General features: G+C 47.2%; 1 protein-coding gene across 1 annotated transcript in view; it reads left to right on the forward strand.

Moving 5' to 3' along the window:
- The first annotated feature begins 792 nt into the window (after positions 1-792).
- Positions 793-25,362, forward strand: part of PSMC5 (proteasome 26S subunit, ATPase 5) — a 28,333-nt gene continuing 3,763 nt past the window's right edge. Inside the window, exons 1-11 of the mRNA XM_077252708.1 lie at positions 793-1,218; positions 3,232-3,303; positions 3,580-3,649; positions 6,167-6,264; positions 6,340-6,396; positions 6,485-6,715; positions 7,057-7,183; positions 7,556-7,746; positions 9,313-9,411; positions 9,658-9,768; positions 12,715-12,801. Of these exons, the coding sequence (XP_077108823.1) occupies positions 1,171-1,218; positions 3,232-3,303; positions 3,580-3,649; positions 6,167-6,264; positions 6,340-6,396; positions 6,485-6,715; positions 7,057-7,183; positions 7,556-7,746; positions 9,313-9,411; positions 9,658-9,768; positions 12,715-12,801 (1,191 nt within the window). The 5' untranslated portion in view covers positions 793-1,170. The remainder of the gene's footprint in view (positions 1,219-3,231; positions 3,304-3,579; positions 3,650-6,166; positions 6,265-6,339; positions 6,397-6,484; positions 6,716-7,056; positions 7,184-7,555; positions 7,747-9,312; positions 9,412-9,657; positions 9,769-12,714; positions 12,802-25,362) is intronic.

Here is a 25,362-nt window from a genome sequence, read left to right on the forward strand (position 1 = left end):
CCCCCCTAAAGGGTTACTACGGGTAGCAGTGTTGGCACCCCCCTAAAGGGTTACCACGGGTAGCAGTGTTGGCCCCCCCTAAAGGGTTACTACGGGTAGCAGTGTTGGCACCCCACCAAAGGGTTACTACGGGTAGCAGTGTTGGCACCCCCCTAAAGCAGGGGGGAGTGTATACATGCCCAGGAAGGAAGGTCAGTCCTGAACGTGCATTCATTGAACACTCAGGACAGATAGCCGAGACAGATAGCCGAGAGGAGAAAAGCAGTTATGGAGGACGCTACGGCGGTGAGTGCGATTATCGTGCCGTGTGGATGAGCCCCTATCTCTTCGCTCTGCGTGAACACGCGATCATCGCTCCATCTGAATGAGCCCCTATCTCAGCGCGAAGAGATAGGGGCTCATCCACACGGCACGATAATCGCACTCACCGCCGTAGCGTCCTCCATAACTGCTTTCCTCCTCTCGGCTATCTGTCTCGGCTATCTGTCCTGAGTGTTCAATGAATGCACGTTCAGGACTGACCTTCCTTCCTGGGCATGTATACACTCCCCTTCTCGGCATGTAGTCACTCCCCGCTGCTTTAATCACCCCCCTTTGCAGAAATGAAGACGCCCTGAAATTTCTGAGCATAGTAACGCCCCCCTCCCTTTGTCACGCCCCCTCCCTCACTATTGTGGTTTTAACCAGGCCCCCAGGTGCCATAATCACGCCCGTCCCTGAAATTTTCAGGCATGTTGCCGCCCAGAGCCCCGCCCAGAGCTCCTCTTCTCTCCACCCTGCATCTTCAGCTGTTGCTTGGCCGTGATTGGTCAGTTTGCGGCACGTGACTCCGTAGCCTCGCCCATCCCTACTATCTACGACATGCCGACAATTTTCAGAACACCGGCGTGTGTGAGGCAGTCCTGCGGGGCGCGGGCGGCTGGGCGGCATAATTGATCATGTGACCAACATACGTCACTATTCTGGACTTGGCTCCCATGCCTGTGCGGCATTTCCGAGTTCCACTTTATGCCATTACCTTCCCGTGCAGCAGGTGGCGCTCAAGAGGTTTGAGATAAACGTACAGAACGTAGCCGCTGTTCAACAAGACTCTATGGTCAGGGCAGGAAGTCGGCTCGTACGTAGCTGTATTTGCGCCGCTTCCGCTCCTGAGTCACGGTGAGGAGGAGAATGGCTCCACCGGGTGAATTCAAGATGTCGGGGGACGGAACCGAGCAGGTACCGGCTGTACGGGCGTGTGTATATATAGTGCTAGGCACGTAGTGGGGGCTGCGGATTCTGGGCGGTATTTTTTTTTTTTTTTTTTTTTTATCGTAGTTGGAGCCTGTTGTCACCGGATAGCAAGCAGCCTGCATGTCTTACAACTCTGCTAGCTCCACATGTCAGATGGGCTATGTTGGGACTTGTAGTGCTACATAAAAAAAAAAGCTTCCAAACAGATTTAAAGGCTATGTCAACCTCACAGTGTGTAGGTGCCTTAAAGGGAATGTCCAGTGAAAACAGGCTACCATGCACAGGGTAAGTGATATCTTGGTGGGTGTCTGACCCCTGGGAGCAGCACCGATTGGGAACCGCTTATCCCAGTAACAACATAGAGCAGCAGATTGGTTGTCTGGCCAAGGCTCAGTTCAGTCACTGTCTGCAGCGGTGACCTCATAGGCATTGACTCATCAAGGCAACAAACTGTAACATGGAGCCCCGACAATCCCTCTAAGTGGTTTCCATCTGGTGCTGATATAGCCAGCAGAGTCGTGGCTCCATTGGTTGGCGATCGGTTATGTTTTCGCAGAGTGATATGGCTTTTTATGGAGAGCAATTCCTCATGGTAGGTACGTTAGGGTTAACTATGGCTTGTGAGGAAAAGCGACTCCAGCATGTATATAGGAAAGGGTTCTTTACAGTTAGAGCAGGCAGACTGTATTGTCAGTGCAGTAACAGCAGACACTATATTGGCTAATACTGGTATTGCAAGATATAAATAATCTAATGCTAATGTATAACTGGACCTGTCTCTTTTTCAGTTTGTGTTGGTGCCGTGCATGATGATGTGTAACTCTTTAATAGCTTAATTGCTGTACGATGCAAGAAGGAAACTACGACCGATGTACCTATGCACACCTGTATTTACAGGGACATTCTTAGTGATTGATCACAAAATAGCAAAATTTGGTTTTAAATTTTCAAGAATTTCCCCCTATCTATAGGATGAGGGGTGTCTGAGACTTCAAGCGATCCCGAGAATTGAGCTTAAGTGTGAGTGCTCGACCCCCACACCGTTCATGGGACTGCCAGAGAAAGTGGAGCACAGAGCCTTGCTCCATTCATTCTCTATGTTACTGCCAGATATGGCAGAGGTCCAGCACGTACACATCAGCTCCATTCAGGACGGAGCATTGCAGAGCCTGCTTCTCGGGGTCTGTAGGGGTTCCAGTGATCAGTAAGTTATCCTCTGTTTTAAAGGTGTAACCTTTTAAAATCAGTAGCGGGTGTATGGTGCAGGCCCCATACTTGGCATCTGAGAGTAAGGACAACTCTCAGATAAGGCTACTTTCACATTTCCGTCGGTACGGGCCCGTCGCAATGCGTCGGGCCGACGTACCGATGGACGTTGTGAATTCTCTGCACGATGTGGGCAGCGGATGGACACATCCGCTGCCTATTCTGCAGTCTGGAGAGGAGGGGGCGGAGTTTCGGCCGCTCATGCGCGGTCGAAAATGGCGGACCCGTCGCACAAAAAAAGTTACATTGAACTTTTTTTTTGTGACAACGGTCCGCCAATTACCGACGCATTTAGTGCACGACATATGGAACGTGTGTCCATATGCGATGCGTCGGTAATACAAGTCTATGTGCAAAAAACGCATCCTGCGGGCAACTTTGCAGGATGCGATTTTTGCACACAACGAGGCATTGCAACGTCTTCAAAAAGACGGAAGTGTGAAAGTAACCTATCACTCAAGGACCTGATCCATCAAAGCTTTTAATCTAGAATTCTGGTGTGAAAGGCTTTGAAAAGTTCCAAAAGTTTTAGTGTATTGGCACCTCTATGTACCTTCATGGTGCGTCATTCTCAGGACTTGGGGAGGCCGTCTCTGAGGCATTGTGCGATCACTTACTGCTGTGATCTACCACTAACCTAGCAGAACCAGGTCTGTCTCTGATATTAGTTTTCTTTATCTGTATTCTTACCGTGTAGTAGAAAAAATAAAAATGATTTCTTCTGGCACGTAGATGGAAATGGATGAGACTCGTGGTGGCACCGGCTTACGTCAGTATTATTTGTCAAAGATCGAGGATTTACAGGTAAAAAATGAGATTCCCACTTCCTTGCAGCTTGTAATACATTTATAAACCTGCTTCATGCATCTTGTATTGCAGAGGTCCTTTAATTATCTGTGACAGATTTTTTTTTTCTTCCCCTACTGCATGTGTATATACCCCAAGTCTAAACAACTTGTTCATTGTGTTCAGAGTATTGTAAGTGTACCGTACACGGCAGCTTATTTCTTCAGTTATTCCTCGATCACTCCCTGTTTCGCTTCATATGAAACAATCACAAATTTAATATTTTCTCTCTAGTTGGTTGTCAATGAAAAAAGCCAAAACTTGAGACGTCTTCAAGCCCAGAGAAATGAGCTCAATGCAAAAGGTAAGCCGACAAGTTAAAATGGGAGAGCTATACCATAATATGCTCTCGGCCTCAGTATAATTATTGTACTTTTTGATTATTGTCTCAGATAATTCTGTCCCTTCAGTTAACCCTACAGCTAGAGCTGACAGTGCCAATGTTGTATCACCTGATTGTGGGTCCATGAGTGACTTCGGGTAGATACTTCCAGGAACCTGTATACAACATGACAACTGTTACATTAAGGGTAGTGATGAGCGAACGTACTCTGATAAGGTGTTATCTGAGCATGCTCGGTTGCTAACCCAGTGTCTTCTGCTTGCTCATAAAAATATGTTCGCGTCCCTGTGGCTTCACATCTCATGGCTGTTAGACTGCAACTTATTTTACGCGCACGCCAAAGACACTTGGTTAGCACCCGAGCATGCTCGGATAACACCTCATCCCAGCACGTTCACTCATCATTAATTAAGGGATATCCAGTGCCCTTATGTCCACATCAGGACTGAAAGCCGCTGGTGATGTGATGTCTGCCAGCCGCTTGGCATGTATGGTGCACAAAGTATTCTTTAATGTGAACATAACAGCTTATTCATGCTGCTTGTGGATTGGGCGGCATGTATCAGGCACTGGCTGTATTATCTAAGCCAGATTAGTCTGACTCTGAAACCCTACAATGTTTCGGAGAAAAATGTACTTTAAATGTATGTATACACGATAAGTAAATGCTTGAACAGCTTCCAACCCGCATCTTCCAGATGTTACAGCATAATGGATCGGATTTCAAGAAATCCCATGTCCATTATGTGTCCACAGACACCCGGGGATCGCCGGCGGAGGCTGACATGCAGTGCATCTTTCTAGACCTCAGCATGTCTATTTATCTTGCGGAGACATGAGTTTCCGGCAAGATAAATTTCACCCTTACAATGTATTGGGTGCAGTGAAACCATACAGTTCAGTGAACACTTGCAGATTCACCTGCTTTCAGTAGCCGGCAGCACTTTGGATGCAGCGGGCATGTGCTGTGTCCAAAGCGCTGACAATTACTGAACGTCTGCATATATCCAAAAAGATTGGAGACTAGTCTGACAGGTGGATTCCTGACAGCTTTACCCACCCACTGCTCTGGATTGACAGGTCTCTGTCTACGTGCTTGTATAGGCAGAGACCTGTCAATCCCGGGCAGCGGGAGGGGAGAAGCTTTTGGGGATCCGCCTGTCTGACTAGTCTCCAGCACATCTTGGGCCCTGGCGACTTTTAAGTGACTGAGATCATACAGCCAGTTCCTGATATATGCTGCCTGTGGATTGGGCAGCAGGTATCCGCTGACAGGTTCACTTTAATAGGGTAGGTACAGACTGGCTGCTGACTGTACTCAAGAACTGGCTAGCAACCAGTAGAAGCGGCTTAGTAGCGCCTCTTACTATCAGATATGGAAGTGAGAAGCCATGGATAACCCCTTAAAATCTGAGGGGTCCTCAAATTAAGTTGGAGAATAAGTACGTGTAAGGACCAGCATCAAAAAATCCCTACAGAAGTTGCTATAGATTGTAGACTTGTGACTGTAAGGGCAGTACAGCTTGCTGAGCGCTCAACTTGAGCCAGCTCCGATGCCATAGTCATTGACAACCGGAGCAGAATTGTAAAATCATTACTTTATTTGAATCATAAGTTGAGTTGTGTAGTAGATATTTATCACCTGCTGAACACATCATAATCATTGCATGTAGGTTTTTTTTTTCTTCAGCTCCATTGTCAGACAGATGTATGGCATTCAGCCCCTCGCCATGCAGTGTGCCCATAATAACATGTTATAGAATAGATTGTTACAGAGCACAGTAAGCGAGTTCTGGGGAGCAGGGGGCATAACAGTCACAATGCAAGTCCAAACCTCCTCTAGTATTAACATCACAAATACTGTGTGCCATGAGTTTCACGGCATGTGTTCTATAGCCGATCATCTGCTTGCTGCCTTACATCACCAAGCACAGTGTTGAATGAAGTAGTGTAAATCTCACTCCACAGGACTCTGCACCAGTGGAAACATGTTGTATGGCGTGATTGCTCTCGCTTCTCTATCTGGTATCTGATGGATAAATCTGGGCTTGGGTAATGCCATGAGAATGTTACTTGCCAATTGTAAAGTTTGAGGAGAAGGGATAATGTTATGAGGTTATTTGTCAAGATTTGACCTTGGCTTCTTAGTTTCATTGAGGAAAAGTCTTAATGCTTCAGTATACCAAGACATTTTGGACCCTCTTGTAAATTAGTGGGCAAAAATTCTGACAGACCGACTTATATCTCGTAGAAAGTCTTCCCAGAAGAGCGAAAATGGTGATAGCTGCAAAGGGGGGACAACTCCATAGTAATGTCTATGGATTTACAATGGCAGCTCATAAAATGGATGTCCCAATACTTTCGTCCACATAGTGTATATGATAAATGCATACTCTGCAGTTTATCATTTACAATATATTTACCATTTGTGTGTATGTATAATCTCTGAATTGAAGTCCTGGTTTCTGCTTTCTCCAGTGCGTCTGCTGCGTGAGGAGCTGCAGTTACTTCAGGAGCAGGGATCCTACGTTGGAGAAGTAGTGCGAGCCATGGACAAGAAGAAGGTGTTGGTCAAGGTGACTGTATAGACCACACATTACTGATGACCTGTAGAAAGACCTCACGTAATTAACTGACTTGTCACCTTACAGGTCCATCCCGAGGGGAAGTTTGTTGTGGACATTGACAAAAACATTGATATAAATGACGTGAGTATTTTCTCTGGAAAACTAGATATTGTGACATGTATGCTGTAAGATATTTAGTACTTACTACCCCTCCAAAACTTTTCATTAGGTGACGCCAAATTGTAGAGTGGCTTTAAGAAATGACAGTTACACCCTGCACAAAATCCTGCCCAATAAGGTGGACCCACTGGTGTCGCTGATGATGGTGGAGAAGGTCCCAGACTCCACATATGAGATGATTGGAGGTTTGGACAAGCAGATCAAGGAGATAAAGGAAGTCATTGAGCTGCCAGTCAAACATCCTGAGCTGTTCGAGGCACTTGGGATTGCACAGCCTAAGGTTTGAGATTCAGCTTGTACTGTATTCTAGTTTTCTGATCTTGACACCAAAAGAGGTAGATGAGGGTTGTGATGTTTAGGGCACTTGTCAGGGAACCACGGAGGACAGCTGCAAAGTTACAGGACTTTCTCTCTGGAAAGGTTACCTAATTTTCTTACTTGCTCCTTCAGTAGATGTAATGGATCTACGCTGTGATTCGGCAGTAAACAGAACTCTGCGGCAATTTATTTTAAAGGGTTCATTTTAAGGTGTCTCACGAAGTTTAAGTGTTTATAGTATATTATAATGTACATATTATGCTCTTGCGTATTATTAAAATGTATTTATTTTTTTTCTCTCAGGGCGTGCTTCTTTATGGACCCCCAGGTACAGGGAAGACATTACTGGCCCGTGCTGTGGCACATCATACAGACTGCACATTTATCCGTGTGTCTGGATCCGAACTTGTTCAGAAGTTTATTGGGGAGGGTGAGTATAACTGTTTTTGGGAATTAGATTTGGGGCCATGACTTTCCACTGAAACAACAAGAAATTATAGACTCTTCATAAGGATGCCATCAGATAAAATTACAGAAGATATACATTAAGATCCTATCCAATTCTGGGTTCTAATCATTTTGGATAAATCCATTTCTCATATGGCCTTAAAGAAGCTACTTCTCGTTGGCTTTAAGTTTTCAGCTGTTGCACGGAGCCATATTCTGGCCGTCTGAATATGAACCCATTAAAGATGAGCAAGACAGTTAAACGTGTCCTGACACTAATTGGAATGATTGTGTGACTAAAGTACATTACTACACCACTAGCTGTATTAATTCTTAACCTCTGGTACATTATTAGGAGCTCGTATGGTACGAGAGCTCTTTGTCATGGCTCGAGAGCATGCTCCTTCCATCATATTCATGGATGAGATTGATTCCATTGGATCTTCACGGTTGGAAGGCGGTTCTGGTGGGGACAGTGAAGTGCAGCGTACAATGCTCGAGCTACTGAACCAGCTGGATGGCTTTGAGGCTACAAAGAATATTAAGGTAATATACTTAGTTCATTAATAAACACGGCTGACGTCTTGGCTTTCATATTTTAGTACAAATCTTTATTCTTGTAACTTGCCCGTTTTCCAGTTATCTTTACATTTAGGTTTCCCTTGCATTTCCTTGACACATTCTTAGATTTCTCTGTATTACATTATATCTATCTATCTCAAAAGAATAGAAGTTGCTTGATACTGACAAAAAATGCAGCGACAGTACGGTCCCATGAAGTTTCCATCAAAATTAAGAGTCGCAAACTCCAGAAGAATACTAAAATCCATCCATGTCTTTTCATTACATTGTTTTTATCCTATATGGAGGCTCGCCTGAGGCAGTCAGATATGACCTCCACCTTTTGGGAGATCTGCCTCGTTCAGAAGTCAGTGTTAAAAAACCAACAAAAAAAAAAATAAAAAAAAATGGACCAATATTTCATCAGTGTTTTGCATCAGATTTTCATCAGTGTTTGGTCAGTGAGTCTTGTGTTTACCATCCGTAATATTCTCATATGTTAAAAAAACTGAACCACGCATTTGGAAAGTTTCTTCGGTCTATTTTAGTGACAGCAGTCCGATGGCACACATAGAATTCGTATGCTGTATGTGCCCTTCAGACCCATAGTCTTGTGGGTGGTTATTGTCAGTGACTTTGAAAACGTAGATTATAAAAGTATTTGCACTCCTTTGTATTATCATGCTCAGAAGGAAAAAATGTATGTTCCAATAGAAGAGAATAAACTTTGGCACAGAATCTAGAGGGAGGTTTTGTTTTTTTTTTCTTTTTAACTTCAATTTATTAAGCAGACTTGTGTATAGCAGAAATAATTTCCAACAATTCAGGCCTTTGTCAAAGATATATATATATCGGCATACGTCACCAATAGAATTTTAACAGCAGGATATAGTACAAATGATGATAAATATAAAAATTAAATATAATGATGATCATCATGTAGGCATATACATTTATTTCTAACATTGTATCTAATAAAAATGCTATTCAGGATACATGCAATAAGCTGTCTACAATTTTCAAACAACTTCTCGGAAGCTGATGTTCGTTCAGATATATTCTATCTCTACAATGGCAAAAAGGAAACCAAAGTATGTAAGTATACTTACTTTGGTTACCCTTTTGCCTTGTAGAGATAGACCTGCAGACTTTGCTCTCAAACCTAGACAACCCCGTTTTAGTCGGCATTAGAGAGCTCATCACGTGACAACTGGAAAAGCGTTAAATGCAAAAACCTTGTGGGGTTAAATCCAAAAACCTTGAAGGCAGGGGTAAATCCAAAAAATTACTGAAACTCTTTTAACAAACTTTTGATTTAATAAATAAATATCGGATAACTGTACCCTGGGATGGATGTCTGTTTGCTCAACGCTGTTCTTTTAGCCACTAGTTCTTGGTCTTTAACAGGTGAAGGACAAGTGGCATTTAGCGTGTGTATGTATGTGTGTATGTATGTGTGTATGTATGTGTGTATGTATGTATGTATGTATGTATGTATGATTTTTTTTTTTTTTGTATTAATCTAATGGATTTTCCACTCTTTCTACCTAGGTCATTATGGCAACCAACAGAATTGATATATTGGATTCTGCTTTGCTGCGCCCAGGTCGCATTGACAGGAAGATTGAGTTCCCCCCTCCTAATGAAGAGGTAATTATCTGCACTGTTGGCTGTATGGATTCTTGTTCGGTCTGCTCAGTGCACCTCTCTTGTCCATTATTATATTATTTGTCTCTGTATACATTCTGCATTGGTGCTATAAAGAGTGAACCTCTTTGCCTAATGCAGACTTTCCTGCTCCTATAAATGATTTGCACAGGTTCTACCAAAATCTATAATTCCATACAGAAAGTGACTGTGGCTGAGTGTAAACTAAAACGTTTTTCTTCTATGTAGGCTCGTTTGGACATTCTCAAGATCCATTCCCGAAAGATGAATCTGACACGTGGTATCAACCTGCGTAAAATTGCAGAGCTAATGCCCGGAGCGTCCGGAGCGGAGGTGAAGGTAGGAATTGAGGGACCCGTCTGGAGAGTGCCAGTTCAATCACACAACTGAAGCAGACGGACGTATCTGTGCTATTGGCCCAGCACCCAGGTCCTTGCAGATGACAGATTAATAGGGAGCAGATGCATATTTGTGAGACTGCTCTATAGCGCTCATCGCCGCCCACAGTCCCAGAACGCAGATCACTGGGAAACAGATGTGGAAACTATTGTGAAATCCCAGTATACCCCCCGGACATATGTGTCCAACACCCATTCCCAAATTGTTACTCCATGACTATATTTTGTGAGTATTTCTAATGGGAATGGATGCCAGTTATTTTCAGAGCTGGTTTTTTTTCCCTGCCTTTTTTTTAAATTTTGCTGTAAAGCAACTGTGCATAGGCAAGTTTTCAGGAAGCCATTGTGACCTGTAATGGCCAGCAGAGCACAATTCTTAGTGACATTTTGGCTGCTTTTATGTGAAACCATTTCCAGTAATGCTACCTGATTTATCCTCTTTACCCTGCTTGTATGTGGAGGTCACAGCAGTGGCCTGATAACTGTAGGTCACTGTGTATATACAGTGGAAATATATGTCTGCACCAGGTGGTGCTGCAGATCCTGTGATCACTGTCCTCGATGGCTGAGGCCGCAAGTGAAGGGAAGACCCTAGAGCACTACTTTATCAGATCAGTAGGTGACTAGACAGAGCCAAGACGCTTCCTCCATCACCCTATCGCTCCTCTTCAGATTGATCACAGGATGCCGATCGATTTGGGGCAGATGAGGCATAAAATGTTCACAAGCCTGCCAAGTCTACGTTCCTATTAGTATGTACAAAAGGTACAAACTCATAGATTTCCTGCCAGTATTAAATTGACAGGCAATAACGCTTTGGTATAGTGAGTGTACCAACACATTATAGAGGCAGTCAAATGAGATGTAGATCTATATAGATAGATGGTTATACTGTATATAGTGACTTACAGCTGACATTCTTTCTAGTAGACGTGTTCACTTGTCCCATCTTTTCTACCTTGCTCAGACTGACATGATAACTTCTCCAGCCAGGACTTGTCTGCAGAGATTACAACAAAGACACATTTGGCTTCTCATATTTCCAGCACCGTCCCCAACATGTACATAATCTTCATCCTGCTGATACCCCAATATTGAGCCACTGCTGCTGTATGTGTCACTATTACTGCACCAGCTGTTTGGTACAACTCTTCTTACTGCCCCACATAGTAATGCCCACCACTGTGCCCTTTACATAGTAAAATGTCTCCTTGTCTGCCCTCACAGTAGCTCCCCCACTGTATAATAGCCCCTCACATTGGCTCCCGTGCTGTATAATGGCCCCCCCACAACATTTTAGGGAGCCCCCGTATTGTATGCGAGTTCCACCACACGTTTCAAATAAAATACATCACACCCTATACTCGCCTAATACAGAATCCTGACAAGTCCTGGGCGGATCAATGTGCTGTCATCTTTATTTTATTTTTAAATAGCGCTAACATATTCCGCAGAGCTTTACAGGTTGCACACATTATCATCACTGTCCCCGATGGGGCACAGAATGTAAATTCCCTATCAGTATGTCTTTGGAATGTGGGAAGAAACCTGTAGCGCCCCTTCCGTCCCCCGAGTCAGAAAATCTCTGGGATTTCAGCTACCAAGGGTAGCTGAGACACTGGAGAACATGATCAGAGCCGTATTTTCCGGGCCCCGATCACGTGATTTCCGTTATTCAGTGAATAGGTTTGAGGATAGGGTTGAGGTTCAGTGAATAATGGCGATCATGAAAAAAACCTACCTGCTGTTACAATGATTTCTCTTTTCTGACGTGATATACATGTCAGAGGAGAGAGAATTGATGTCTCCCAGTCCCTCCTGCTCCAGCCCTCCGCATCATCTTCCTGGAAAACAGAATGGTGGGCTCAGTGCGCCTGGCGAGATTGGCCGGCCAGCAACAATAGGGAATTTTTCCTATTGGTTCTTTTTGAGATAACTGTGATAGACCCTATCACAGTGATCAGAAGAAAAAAAATTAGTAAATCAAATGCCCCTTTGTCACCTCCTTAGTTAGATAAAAAAATTATGAAATTCATTTTTTTAATTTTATTTCCATTCTTTGCGGTTGGGTCTGTATTAGGGTTATGGTTGGGTTTTTTTCAAAAGAAAAAATTGAAGGCTAGGGTTAAGTGCAAATGCTCACTGCTCAGGTATGCACAGAGTATCGCAGATTTCCCCCTCCCCCCCATGGTTTTTTTTGGGGTGTCTAACAGCCACGAAACATGTGGGTTGGGGACTTTAGTATGTCACTCGAGCATCCGCGGCAAACTGGAGTAGCGAGCACTTGCGCTCAACACTAATGACGACGTATTCAATATCATGACCTAATGTTATCAAATTCTGTGTTGTACTTGTTGGTTCAAAATGCTCACTATACCCCTGGTTAAAATCCTTGAGGTGTAAATTCCAAAATTGTGGGGGGTTTCCATGTTTTAAGCACATCAGGGGCTCCAAATGCGACCTAGCGTCCGCTCTGGATTCCAGCAACTTACTGCCATCATTTACCTGCTGGGTCAGGGGGAGGAATCGCAGTTCGTGCTTCCTGTTAATTTATACTTGGCTCTTGTTCAGTGCTGTGAGAATCCTGCGATTGAGAAGGCAGAGACTGTTATAAACCGTCTGTGCCTTATCTTTGGGAAGCTCGGCTGTGTCTTGACAGCTGTATCCCCGCTTTTAACGGCTGCTCTTTAGAATGTCACTGCAGCGTAGAACGTGGACTGCCTTGGCGCTCGACATCTGTGAGCGGTCCGGAAGCTGTTAAACTCCATTTTACTTCTTGAATGTTCCTCAGCACTATTCCTTCTTACATGTAATACGCCTGTAAGAACATTATAATTGCACGCTCGCTCCCCTAATGTGTTTCTCGCCTGCTTCCTTCTGATCACAGGGCGTGTGTACGGAGGCAGGGATGTACGCTCTGCGTGAGAGAAGGGTACATGTCACACAAGAAGACTTTGAAATGGCTGTAGCAAAGGTAAGATGATGGCTTCCCCTGTCCTTGTCTCTGCTTAGATAATGCAATTGTAATAATGGCTTTGTCATGTAAAGATGAAAGGCTCCTATTAAATCTAGCTGCAGTCACTGAGGAGATGGTTATATTAGAGCTGCTCTCTGAACTTCTGACGTATCGAAGTGCAAAAAGACCTTCATCTTGAACGTCTGTGGCTTCTATAAAGCTTTAGGTTGACTTGGTTTGCTGAGATGTCTAACTCCACAATATTTTAAGAATGGCGTCGTATATTAATACTAGAAGGGTTGTCTGATTCTTTGCAATGGCTGATTAGGGATGCAGCTCCGTTCTCCCCGCTCCTAAAGTCACCCATTGATGCTGCTGCAGCAAGCTTGGAATCCTCAGTCTCCATACCTTTTATATAATATATTAGGACTCCTGGTACAAATTATTGCTAATATTTGGCTGAGGAATGTTTTGGCACACTGAATGCGTTTGGTCACAGAAATCAAGAAATCAACCAATGATGTCCCAGATGTGTCGATGGGAGACAAGTCTGAAGAAACTGCAGGCTATGGTGTCATGTTTAGACCACACAGGCTGCTCATGAACAACATGCAGCCTGGTGTGTTGAAAAAACGACTCTTGAGACACTTTTGAAGAAATGGCCTCTGATTTCATGTCCAAATCATTGTAGTGCCAAGTGGTTAGTTCAGCTACCATCCATCATGCCATCCCACCATAATCCTGAGTAGTACCAGTATGACGTTGCCCATGAGGGTATCTTCATGGCATTGTGCTTTCGGTCTCCAGACCAATCTGGCAATTGTTGCATCCCAGGCAAAAGCAAGAAATGCAGAAAATAGACCTCCATTGCCATCTTGCTATGCTCCATGATGTCCTTTAACCCCTTCATGACCCAGCCTATTTTGGCCTTAATGACCTTGCCATTTTTTGCAATTCTGACCAGTGTCCCTTTATGAGGTAATAACTCAGGAACGCTTCAACGGATCCTTGCGGTTCTGAGATTGTTTTTTCGTGACCTATTGGGCTTCATGTTAGTGGTAAATTTAGGTCGATAATTTCTGAGTTTATTTGTGAAAAAAACGGAAATTTGGCGAAAAATTTGAAAATTTTGCAATTTTCACATTTTGAATTTTTATTCTGTTAAACCCAGAGAGTTATGTGACACAAAATAGTTAATAAATAACATTTCCCACATGTCTACTTTACATCAGCACAATTTTGGAAACAAATTTTTATTTTGCTAGGAAGTTATAAGGGTTAAAATTTGACCAGTGATTTCTCATTTTTACAACAAAATTTGCAAAACCATTTTTCTTAGGGACCACCTCACATTTGAAGTCAGTTTGAGGGTTCTATATGGCTGAAAATACCCAAAAGTGACACCATTCTAAAAACTGCACCCCTCAAGGTGCTCAAAACCACATTCAAGACCCTTCAGGTGTTTCACAGCAGCAGAAGCAACATGGAGGGGAAAAATTAACTTAACTTTTTAGTCACAAAAATGATCTTTTCGCAACAATTTTTTTTTATTTTCCCAAGGGTAAAAGGAGAAACTGGACCACGAATGTTGTTGTCCAATTTCTCCTGAGTACGCCGATACCTCATATGTGGGGGTAAACCACTGTTTGGGTGCACGGCAAGGCTCGGAAGGGAAGGCGCGCCATTTGACTTTTTGAATGGAAAATTAGCTCCAATCGTTAGTGGACACCATGTCGCGTTTGGAGAGCCCCTGTGTGCCTAAACATTGGAGCTCCCCTACAAGTGACCCCATTTTGGAAACTAGACCCCCCAAGAAACTAATCTAGATGCATAGTGAGCACTTAAAACCCCCAAGTGCTTCACAGAAGTTTATAACGCAGAGCCATGAAAATAAAAAATTATTTTTCTTTCCTCAAAAATGATTTTTTAACCCACAATTTTTTATTTTCCCAAGGGTAACAGGAGAAATTGGACCCCAAAAGTTGTTGTCCAGTTTCTCCTGAGTACGCTGATACCCCATATGTGGGGGTAAACCACTGTTTGGGCACATGCCGGGGCTCGGAAGGGAAGTAGTGACGATTTGGAATGCAGACTTTGATGGAATGGTCTGCGGGAATCATGTTACGTTTGCAGAGCCCCTGATGTGCCTAAACAGTAGAAACCCCCCACAAGTGACCCCATTTTGGAAACTAGACCCCCCCAAGGAACTTATCTAGATGTGTGGTGAGCACTTTCAACCCCCAAGTGCTTCACATAAGTTTATAACGTAGAGCCATGAAAATAAAAAATAATTGTTCTTTCCTCAATTATGTTTTAGCAAGTAATTTTTTATTTTTGCAAGGGTAACAGGAGAAATTGGACCCCAATAGTTGTTGCCCAGTTTGTCCTGAGTACGCTGGTATCCCATATGTGGGGGTAAACCACTGTTTGGGCGCACGTCGGGGCTTGGAAGGGAGGGCGCACCATTTGACTTTTTGAACGCAAGATTGGCTGGAATCAATGGTGGCGCCATGTTGCGTTTGGAGACCCCTGATGTGCCTAAACAGTGGAAACCCCTCAATTCTAACTTCAACACTAACCCCAACACACCCCTAACCCTAATCCCAACTGTAGCCATAACCCTAATCACAACCCTAACCCCAACACACCCCTAACCACAACCCTAACCCCAACACACCCGTAACCCTAAATCCAACCCTAATCCCAACCCTACCCACAACTGTAACCCCAACACAACCCTAACCCTATCCTTAACCCTAACCACAAGCCTAATCTTAACCCTATTTCCAACCCTAGCCCTAATTCCAACCCTAAGGGTACCGTCTCACATAACGATTTACCAACGTTCACGACCAGCGATACGACCTGGCCGTGATCGTTGGAAAGTCGTTGTGTGGTCGCTGGGGAGCTGTCACACAGACCGCTCTCCAGCGACCAACGATGCCAAGGTCCCGGGTAACCAGGGTAAACATCGGGTTACTAAGCGCAGGGCCGCGCTTAGTAACCCGATGTTTACCGTGGTTACCAGCGTAAAAGTAAAAAAAAAAAACCGTACATACTCACATTTCGGTGTCCTTCAGGTCCCTTGCCGTCTGCTTCCCGCTCTGACTGAGTGCCGCCGTACAGTGAGAGCAGAGCGCAGCGGTGACGTCACTGCTGTGCTGTGCTCTCACTTTCCGGCCGGCAGACAGTCAGAGCGGGAAGCAGACTGCAAGGGACCTGAAGGACACCGAAATGTGAGTATGTACGGTTTTATTTTTTTTACTTTTACGCTGGTAACCACGGTAAACATCGGGTTACTAAGCGCGGCCCTGCGCTTAGTAACCCGATGTTTACCCTGGTTACAAGCGAACGCATCGCTGGATCGCTGTCACAACGATCCAGCGATGACAGCGGGAGATCCAGCGACGAAAGAAAGTTCCAAACGATCTGCTACGACGTACGATTCTCAGCAGGGTCCCTGATCGCTGCTGCGTGTCAGACACAGCGATATCGTATGGATATCGCTGGAACGTCACGGATCGTACCGTCGTAGCGATCAAAGTGCCACTGTGAGATGGTACCCTAACTCTAATTCCAACCCTAACCCTAAGGCTATGTGCCCACGTTGCGGATTCGTGTGAGATTTTTCCGCACGATTTTTGAAAAATCCGCAGGTAAAAGGCACTGCGTTTTACCTGCAGATTTACAGCAGATTTCCAGTGTTTTCTTGTGCGGATTTCACCTGCGGATTCCTATTGAGGAACAGGTGTAAAACGCTGCGGAATCCGCACAAAGAATTGACATGCTGCAGAAAATACAACGCAGCGTTTCTGCACGGAATTTTCCGCACCATGGGCACAGTGGATTTGGTTTTCCATAGGTGTACATGGTACTGTAAACCTGATGGAAAACTGCAACGAATTCGCAGCGGCCAATCCGCTGCGGATCCGCAGCCAAATCCGCTGCGGATCCGCAGCCAATCCGCTGCGGAGCCGCAGCCAAATCCGCACATGCCATAACCCTAACCCTACCCGTAACCCTAACCCTACCCGTAACCCTAACCCTACCCGTAACCCTAACCCTACCCGTAACCCTAACCCTACCCGTAACCCTAACCCTACCCGTAACCCTAACCCTACCCGTAACCCTAACCCTACCCGTAACCCTAACCCTACCCGTAACCCTAACCCTACCCGTAACCCTAACCCTACCCGTAACCCTAACCCTACCCCTAACCCTACCCCTAGTTCTAACCCTAGTTCTAACCCTAACCCTAGTGGAAAACGAAAAAAAAAATATATATATATATATTTTCTTTATTTTATTATTCTCCCTACCTATGGGGGTGATAAAGGGGGGGGTATTTATTATTTTTTTTATTTTGATCGCTGTGATAGAACCTACCACAGCGATCAAAATGTACTTGTAAGGAATCTGCCGGCTGGCAGATTCGGCGGGCGCACTGAGCATGCGCCCGCCATATTGGAAGATGGCGGCGCCCAGCGAGGAGACGTACGGACACCGGGAGGATCGGTAAGTATGAAGGGGTGGGGGGGGGGGGGGGTGGATTGGAGCACAGGGGGGGTGATCGGACCACAGGGGGGGTGAATTCAAACAAGGAGGGAGCGGACAGGAGGACGGGGGAGCCGGCAGGCGGACGGAGGGGACCGGACCCCATAACGGAGGACTGGGGGGGCGATCGGTGGGTGTGGGGGGGGTCACTTAAGTATTTCCAGCCATGGCCGATGATATTGCAGCATCGGCCATGGCTGGATTGTAATATTTCACCATTTTTTTAGGTGAAATATTACAAATCGCTCTGATTGGCTGTTGAAAGTGAAACTGCCAATCAGAGCGATCGTAGCCACGGGGGGGTGAAGCCACCCCCCCTGGGCTGAAGCACCACTCCCCCTGTCTCTGCAGATCGGGTAAAATGGGAGTTAACCCCTTCACCCGATCTACAGGGACGCGATCATTCCATGACGCATACGCTGCGTCATAGGTCGGATTGGCACAGACTTTCATGACGCAGCGTATGCGTCAAAGGTCGGGAAGGGGTTAAGAGTGGTGGCGTGAAGTCATGAAGAGGTCTTGAGGAAACGTCACCTCTCTAATCTTCATTGCAGCTACACCAACGGCTAGATGTTACTTTGATATGGTTGTGGAACCAGTGGTATGGCCAAAGTGTCCCTTTTCATCATAACAACACCAGGCTACATGTTGCTAGTGCTATTGTGAGCAGCCTGTGTGGCCTAAATGTGCTACCATGGCCCGCACGGCCTACCGTTTCACTGCCTTCCACTCACCCAACTATAGTGTGGAGTTTCTATGGAGTCAAGGTCAACATGTGCACAGCAGACCCTCACATGGTTCTCGGTGTTAACCCCTTTCCGACCTTAGACATATCTATATGTCCAGGTCACCTGTGTCGTATGGATATTTCCAGGAGATCTTGTGCTCACAAACGCTGTGTGTGCACGCGTGGGATTGCCGCCAGGTGTCAGCGGATTCTGACACCCAGTGCCAGGAGCAGCCCCGCACCGCTTATGGCACTTTAACTTCCTAAATGCTGCAATCAAACTCCATCGCAGCATTTTGGGAGCATGTAGAGGGGGGAAAAGCCCTTGGATCGGAGACCTGCGACGTCATCGCAGGGTCCCTATCATTGCATTGTCCGGAACGACCCAACCTATGAAACTGTCCCACTAGCTAACCCCTTTAGTAAACGCCGTAAACAATAAATATAAATCACTGCTTTATCATAACACCGCCGAACAAAAAGTTGAATAAAACGCGATCAAAAAGGCAGACTATAAACATGGTACCACTGAAAACGTCATCTTGTCCCAAAAAAAACAAGCAGTCATACAGCTCCATCAGCGGAAAAATTAAAGTTGTAGCTCTCAGAATAAAGTGATGCAAAAATAATTATTACTCTGTCGCCTCATTGGGGGACACAGGACCATGGGTGTTATGCTTCTGTCCACTAGAAGGCGACACTATGCATAATCTGAAAAAGATTAACTGTGGCTCCTCCTGTGCAGTATACACCCCTGGACGGCGTCGGCCTTCTCCAGTTTTTGCTTAGTGTCGCATAGGAGGCACACCTAAAAGATTTTTACTCCGTTTTTTCCGACGGGATTACAGATGAAGAAAAGAGGGTCTCCTGTGAGACTCCCGGCATGGCTCCTTCCTCGGCCCCCTATTATGGGGTGCCCAGTTGAAGTAGAGATGGCTATTCCCCATGTTGCTCCTTCCCCAGTCCATCGGGTGCTGGTTCGAAGTCGAGACCCCCCCCTCTTTCCCCAATTTTTTTTGGTTTCTGGGTTGAGGTCGAGGCGAGGATAAAGGCCCCTGAAGGTGACAACAGCACCCTCCCTATCCCCCTCTGGGGGTATTAGGTTGAGACACCTCAGGTAGGGCCTGTACAGGCAGCATTCTACAGCTCCCAAGCTCCCAGCAATGGGCCAGCACACTGTGCCTGCATCCAGGGACCCCAGCCCAGCTGCGGGCTCCTGTTGGGGCCGGGGGGAGTGCAGGCAGGCATGGCACATACAGACACAGGGCTCCCTGCGCCCCTGTCTCTGCGGCAGCACCAGCTCTATACTGCCTCAGGGAGACCCCTACCGGGCTCCCCCTTCCGCTTATAGCCCCACCGCCATCCTGCCTTTAAATCCGGAGGGGTCCGGTTCAGATCCGACCCCCTCCCGGACTTTCGCGCCGGCCTGGAGCCCTTCTGGGCCTCAGGCATCTAATTTAGGCCCCGGCTTCAGCCTAGCTGAAGCTGCCGCCTCCTCTCCGCCCCTCGGCCCGCCCCCCAGATGACAAATATGACACTTTACAGTGTCATAAAGGGGGTTGATCGAGACAGAAAGGGCGTTTTTACACAGCCTTGCCGCCTTTTTCAAGCTCTCCGCCCCCTTCTCCTCCTTTCCTCTCTGTCTCAGCAGCCATTTTCGGCTGCAGATTAACCCTGCATCTCCCGGTCTGCAGGACCAGGACCAGGCAGCCAGTCTCCGGGGGGCACAGGACTGTGGATTTTTGGCGCTTGACCTAGGGGCACACTGGTGGGGTAAGATCACAGTTGGGTTTTTTACTCAGCTGTGAATCCATATTACCTATAAGGCTCCCCTATAGGTTTCTCTACCCCTGTAAGGTCCTCTGCTGGCAGCACTTCTGCACTCTGTGCACTATGCCGGGCTCAAGGTCCAAGAGAACCAGGCAGAACTGCTATTATGCATTCTGCACAGCCTGCGGGACCGCTCTCCCCAGTAGTAGCACGTACCCGCATTGTCAGAACTGTATACAAACTAATGTGTCAGAGCCCCATGCCAATGCCTCGGTGTCTAATGCCACGCCGGAATGGGCTACTCAGATATCGCAATCTATGACGCAGTCTATAGATAACCTAACCTCCACATTGCTTCAGGCTCTGCAGGGTCATGCCCCGGCTATGACCGTTACCCAGCAAAGGGAGAGCTTGACTCAGGAACAAGATGACCCTGGCACATCCACGTCTAGGTCAGGACGCAAGCGGACCCATAGATCAAGTCCATCTGCGTCATCTCATAGCACACGGTCATCCCCCTCCAGGGAGAGACACCGTAGCTCCAGGTCATCTAGGCCGTCCCATTCCAGGGACAGACAATGCAGATCTCCGCAATCCCTGACCAGAGAAGGCCTCCTCCCCAGCCCACTCAGCAGAGGACGCCTCAGTGATACACAGGATTCGGAAGGCATCTGCGACTCTGACTCAGACAGAGAAACTGAGGGGTCCCTGATCCCAATCCCTCCTAGCAATACAGCGCTAGTTGAGGACATAATTTCATCCATCCATCGGGTGCTGGACATTTCTGATCCGCCACCAGAGGCCCCAGAACATAAGATTTCCTTTGAAGGACCTCTGAAGCCGCCTAAGGTTTTCTCTAACCACCCAGAGTTTAAGGCGATCCTTAAAAAGCAGCTCTCACAGCCTGAGAAAAAATTTGCTGATCGCAAATATCTGGAGGCGAGGTACCCCTTCCCACAGAAGGACACCAAGGAATGGACAGATCCACCTGAAGTGGACCCCCCAGTCTCTAGGCTAGCAGCACAGACCCTCCTTTCACTGCCAGATAGCTCAACCCTCAGGGATGCAGCAGACCGGCAGGTAGAACGCATGGCTCGTTCAATTTTCGAGGCAGCAGGGGCATCCCTGGCTCCCGCGTTCGCCTCAGTTTGGGCTGTCAAGGCCATTCTGGCCTGGGCAAAGACTTACAAGCTCTCCAAGCATCCGCTCCTGAGCTGTCGGACCAAGCGGTTCAAATAGCAGTTGTAGCAGACTACATGCTCCATGCAGCTCTGGATTCAGCAAGGGGAGTAGCGGGGATTGCATCACGATTCGGCGTATCCTCTGGCTGCGGGAATGGAAAGCGGACGCAGCCTCAAAGAAGTCCCTCACGCACCTCCCCTACCTCAGTGGGAGACTTTTCGGTGAACAGTTGGACACTATGATATCCAACGCCACCAGGGGTAAGAGTACTTCTCTTCCCCAACTGAAACCTAAACGCACTTACAAGAAGCGTAACCAAACTCGATTCCGATCCTTTTGGAATTCCTCCGGCTGGTCCGTCTCGTGTCCAGCACAAAATCGTAACCGTTCCCCACGCAGGGACAACTCACGATCGACGCAAAGGTCGGACAAGACCTGGCAGTCAAAAGCAGGCCAGCCTAAGCCCAGAGGAGGAAAATCTCAGACTTTCTCCTCATCATGACTCACGGACTCCAGAAGACACCACACCAGTAGGCGGCCGACTTTTGCTCTTTCATCAAGTCTGGCTGCCTATTACAGAAGACAGGTGGGTCATGGAACTAGTGTCTTCCGGATACAAAATAGACTTCACCTCCAACCCACCGGACCGAATCTTCCTCTCTGTCCCCCCAAAACCGCCAGCCAAAGCTCGTGCCTACCACCAAGCGGTCTCCTCTCTTTTCCAAGCAGGAGTCATAGTACCGGTCCCCACGACCGACTGTTTCCGAGGGTTCTACCCCAATCTGTTCGTAGTTCCCAAGAAAGGAGGCCGCGTACGGCCCATACTAGACCTAAAACAGCTCAACAAATATGTACGGGTCCGTCATTTCCGCATCGAGTCCCTTCGGTCCATCATTGCGTCCATGGAGAATGGAGAATATCTCGCCTCCATAGACATACAAGACGCATACCTGCATATACCCATTGCACTGGCCCATCAGAGGTTTCTCAGGTTCGCAATAGGCCAGGACCACTACCAATTCGTGGCTCTCCCTTTCGGACTCGCCACGGCTCCCAGAGTGTTCACCAAGGTCATGGCAGCCACCATGGACGTCCTGCACTCCAGAGGCATAGTAGTCGTTCCATACCTGGACGATCTACTCATCAAGGCTCCCACCTTCAAGGACTGCGAGCTTAGCGTCTCAATCACAACCGATACTCTGTCGCATGGGCTGGTTAATCAACTTACAAAAGTCATCACCAACCCCGAGTCAGTCCCTGACCTTCCTGGGAATGTTATTCAACACCTCCAGGGGTCTAGTGCTCCTTCCCAAGGACAAGGCACTGGCTCTCCGACCGGCAGTTCGCACCCTCCTCCGCAAACCCCCTCGATCTCTCCGGTTTGCCATGAGAGTCCTCGGCAAGATGGCAGCAGCAATAGAAGCTGTCCCATTTGCCCAGTTTCACCTCAGACCTCGCCAACTAGCCATTCTCAAGTCCTGGGACAGGAATCCCTTTTCTCTCGACAGGGAGTTCCAGCTAACGTCGTCAACCAGGAGGTCCCTGCACTGGTGGCTCAAGCCAACCTCGCTAGCAAAGGGGAAATCCTTTCTCACAGGTCAATGGAAGGTTCTGACCACCGACGCGAGCCTGACGGGTTGGGGTGTGGTGCACCTACACCACAGGGCACAGGGCAAGTGGTCCCCAGTGGAAGCGACCGTGCCCATCAACATCCTGGAAATCCGTGCCATCCTTCTGGCATTGAGGGCCTTCCATCACTTACTGGCAGCCTCTCACATCAGAATACAGTCGGACAATGCCACGGCTGTGGCATATGTGAATCACCAAGGGGGGACCCGCAGTACCCAGGCGATGCGAGAAGTGTCACATATCCTCCGCTGGGCGGAGGACACAGGGTCGGTTCTTTCGGCGGTCCACATTCCGGGTGTGGACAACTGGGAAGCAGACTTCCTCAGCCGACAAGGAATAGACTCGGGAGAGTGGTCTCTCCATCCTGAAATTTTTCAACAGATCTGTCTCCTCTGGGGGACCCCGGATGTGGACCTAATGGCATCCCACTTCAATGCCAAGGTCTCCAACTTCATGGCCAGAACACACGATCTGCGGTCGCTCGTAGCAGACGCTCTGGTTCAGGACTGGACCCAGTTCCAGCTTCTGTATATTTTTCCACCTCTCCCCCTGATATCCAGAGTGGTGAGGAAGATCAAACAAGAGGGAGTTCCAACCATCCTAATTGTACCGGACTGGCCCAGATGCACATGGTACGCCGACATCGTACAACTCACAGCAGACGCCCCCTGGCGTCTCCCCGACCGCCACGATCTTCTATCACAAGGCCCGTTCTACCACCAGAACTCAGGGGCTCTCAATTTGACGGCGTGGCCCTTGAGACCTGGGTTCTAACCCAGGCAGGGCTCTCGACGGACGTCATTGGAACCATGATCCGAGCACGGAAACCAGCCTCTGCCAAGATTTATTACCGTACCTGGAAAGCTTTCTTTACCTGGTGCGAATCTCGTGGCCAGATTCCACTCCCTTATTCCCTACCCAAAGTACTTGGTTTTCTCCAATCGGGTCTGGAGGCCAGGCTGTCATTGGGCTCGCTTAAGAGCCAGGTGTCAGCCCTCTCAGTGCTTTTTCAAAGGCGCATTGCTACCAAGCCGCAAGTAAGGACTTTCCTTCAGGGGGTTTCCCGATTGGTTCCCCCCTACAGACGACCACTAGAAACGTGGGACCTCAACCTGGTCCTGACAGCATTGCAGGAACCACCCTTCGAACCCCTTAAGGAGGTCCCGCTCCGCCTTCTTTCCCAGAAGGTGGTTTTCCTGGTGGCAATCACCTCGCTACGCAGGGTGTCTGAACTGACAGCACTCTCCTGCTGACGGCCCTTCCTGGCTTTTCACCAGGACAAGGTAGTTCTTCGTACGGTCCCATCCTTCCTTCCGAAGGTTGTGTCTGACTTCCACCTCAATGAGGAAATTTCACTACCATCCCTTTGTCCGGTTCCGGTTCATAGAGTGGAGAAGGCTCTGCATACGCTTGACCTTGTCAGGGCATTGCGTATATACGTGTCTAGGACTGCGTCCTTCCGGAGGTCTGATTCTCTTTTCCTCCTTCCGGAAGGCGGCCACAAGGGTCTGCCAGCTTCCAAAGCTACCCTTGCCTGGTGGATCAAATCCACCATACAAGAGGCCTACCGCCTTAAGAATTCTCCTCTTCCAGCCGGTATTACGGCACACTCTACACGGGCGGTAGGGGCCTCCTGGGCCATTCGGCACCAGGCTTCGGCACAAGTAGTGTGTAAGGCGGCCACTTGGACTAGCTTACACACGTTTACTAAACACTACAGGGTTCATACCCAGTCCTCAGCGGACGCGAGCCTGGGTAGATGTGTCCTGCAGGCGGCGGTGCCCTAAGTATAGGGGCCTGTCTGCACAATATTCGTCCATTGCTTCCTACCCAGGGACTGATTTAGGACGTCCGATGGTCCTGTGTCCCCCAATGAGGCGACAGAGTGAAGGAGATTTTTGTGTACTCACCGTAAAATCTCTTTCTCTTAGCCTCTAATTGGGGGACCCAGCTCCCACCCTGTTGCCCTTTCCGGGCCTTTGTAACTGAGTTCTCATATTGTTTTCTTGAGCTTGTACATAGTTGCCTTCTTACAGGCATAATTATGTTATTCATGTTACGTTCCTCCTACTGCTTTTGCACAAAACTGGAGAAGGCTGATGCCGTCCAGGGGTGTATACTGCACAGGAGGAGCCACAGTTAATCTTTTTCAGATTATGCATAGTGTCGCCTCCTAGTGGACAGCAGCATAATACCCATGGTCCTGTGTCCCCCAATTAGAGGCTAAGAGAGATTTTACGGTGAGTACACAAATCTCCCTTTTCTTTAAAATAGTTTCCATTCTGTAAAGGCGCAAAAACATAAAAACGATATAAATGTGGTATCGCTGTAATCGTACTGACCCGAAGAGTAAAGCTGCCCTATCAATTTCATCACACGTGGAACGGCATAAAAATCCCCAAAAAACAATTCCTGAATGGCTGTTTTTTGTTCATTCTGCCTCCGAAAAATCAGAATAAAAAGCGATCAAAAAATTTCATGTGCCCGAAAATGGTACCAATAAAGTCAACTCATCCCACAAAAAACAAGCCCTCATATGACTGTCGGCCGAAATATGGAAAAATTACAGTTGTCAAATTTGCAAAAATAGCGTTTTTTAGTGACAGCAGCCAAACATAAGATTTAAAACTGGAATCGCTGTAATCGCACTGACCCGAAGAATAAAGTTGCCTTTTCACTTACACTGCATGAGGAACGGCGCAAAAAAAATCAATTCT

The sequence above is a fragment of the Ranitomeya variabilis genome, chromosome 4 (assembly GCF_051348905.1).
Source record: "Ranitomeya variabilis isolate aRanVar5 chromosome 4, aRanVar5.hap1, whole genome shotgun sequence".
Taxonomy (NCBI): Eukaryota; Metazoa; Chordata; class Amphibia; order Anura; family Dendrobatidae; genus Ranitomeya; species Ranitomeya variabilis.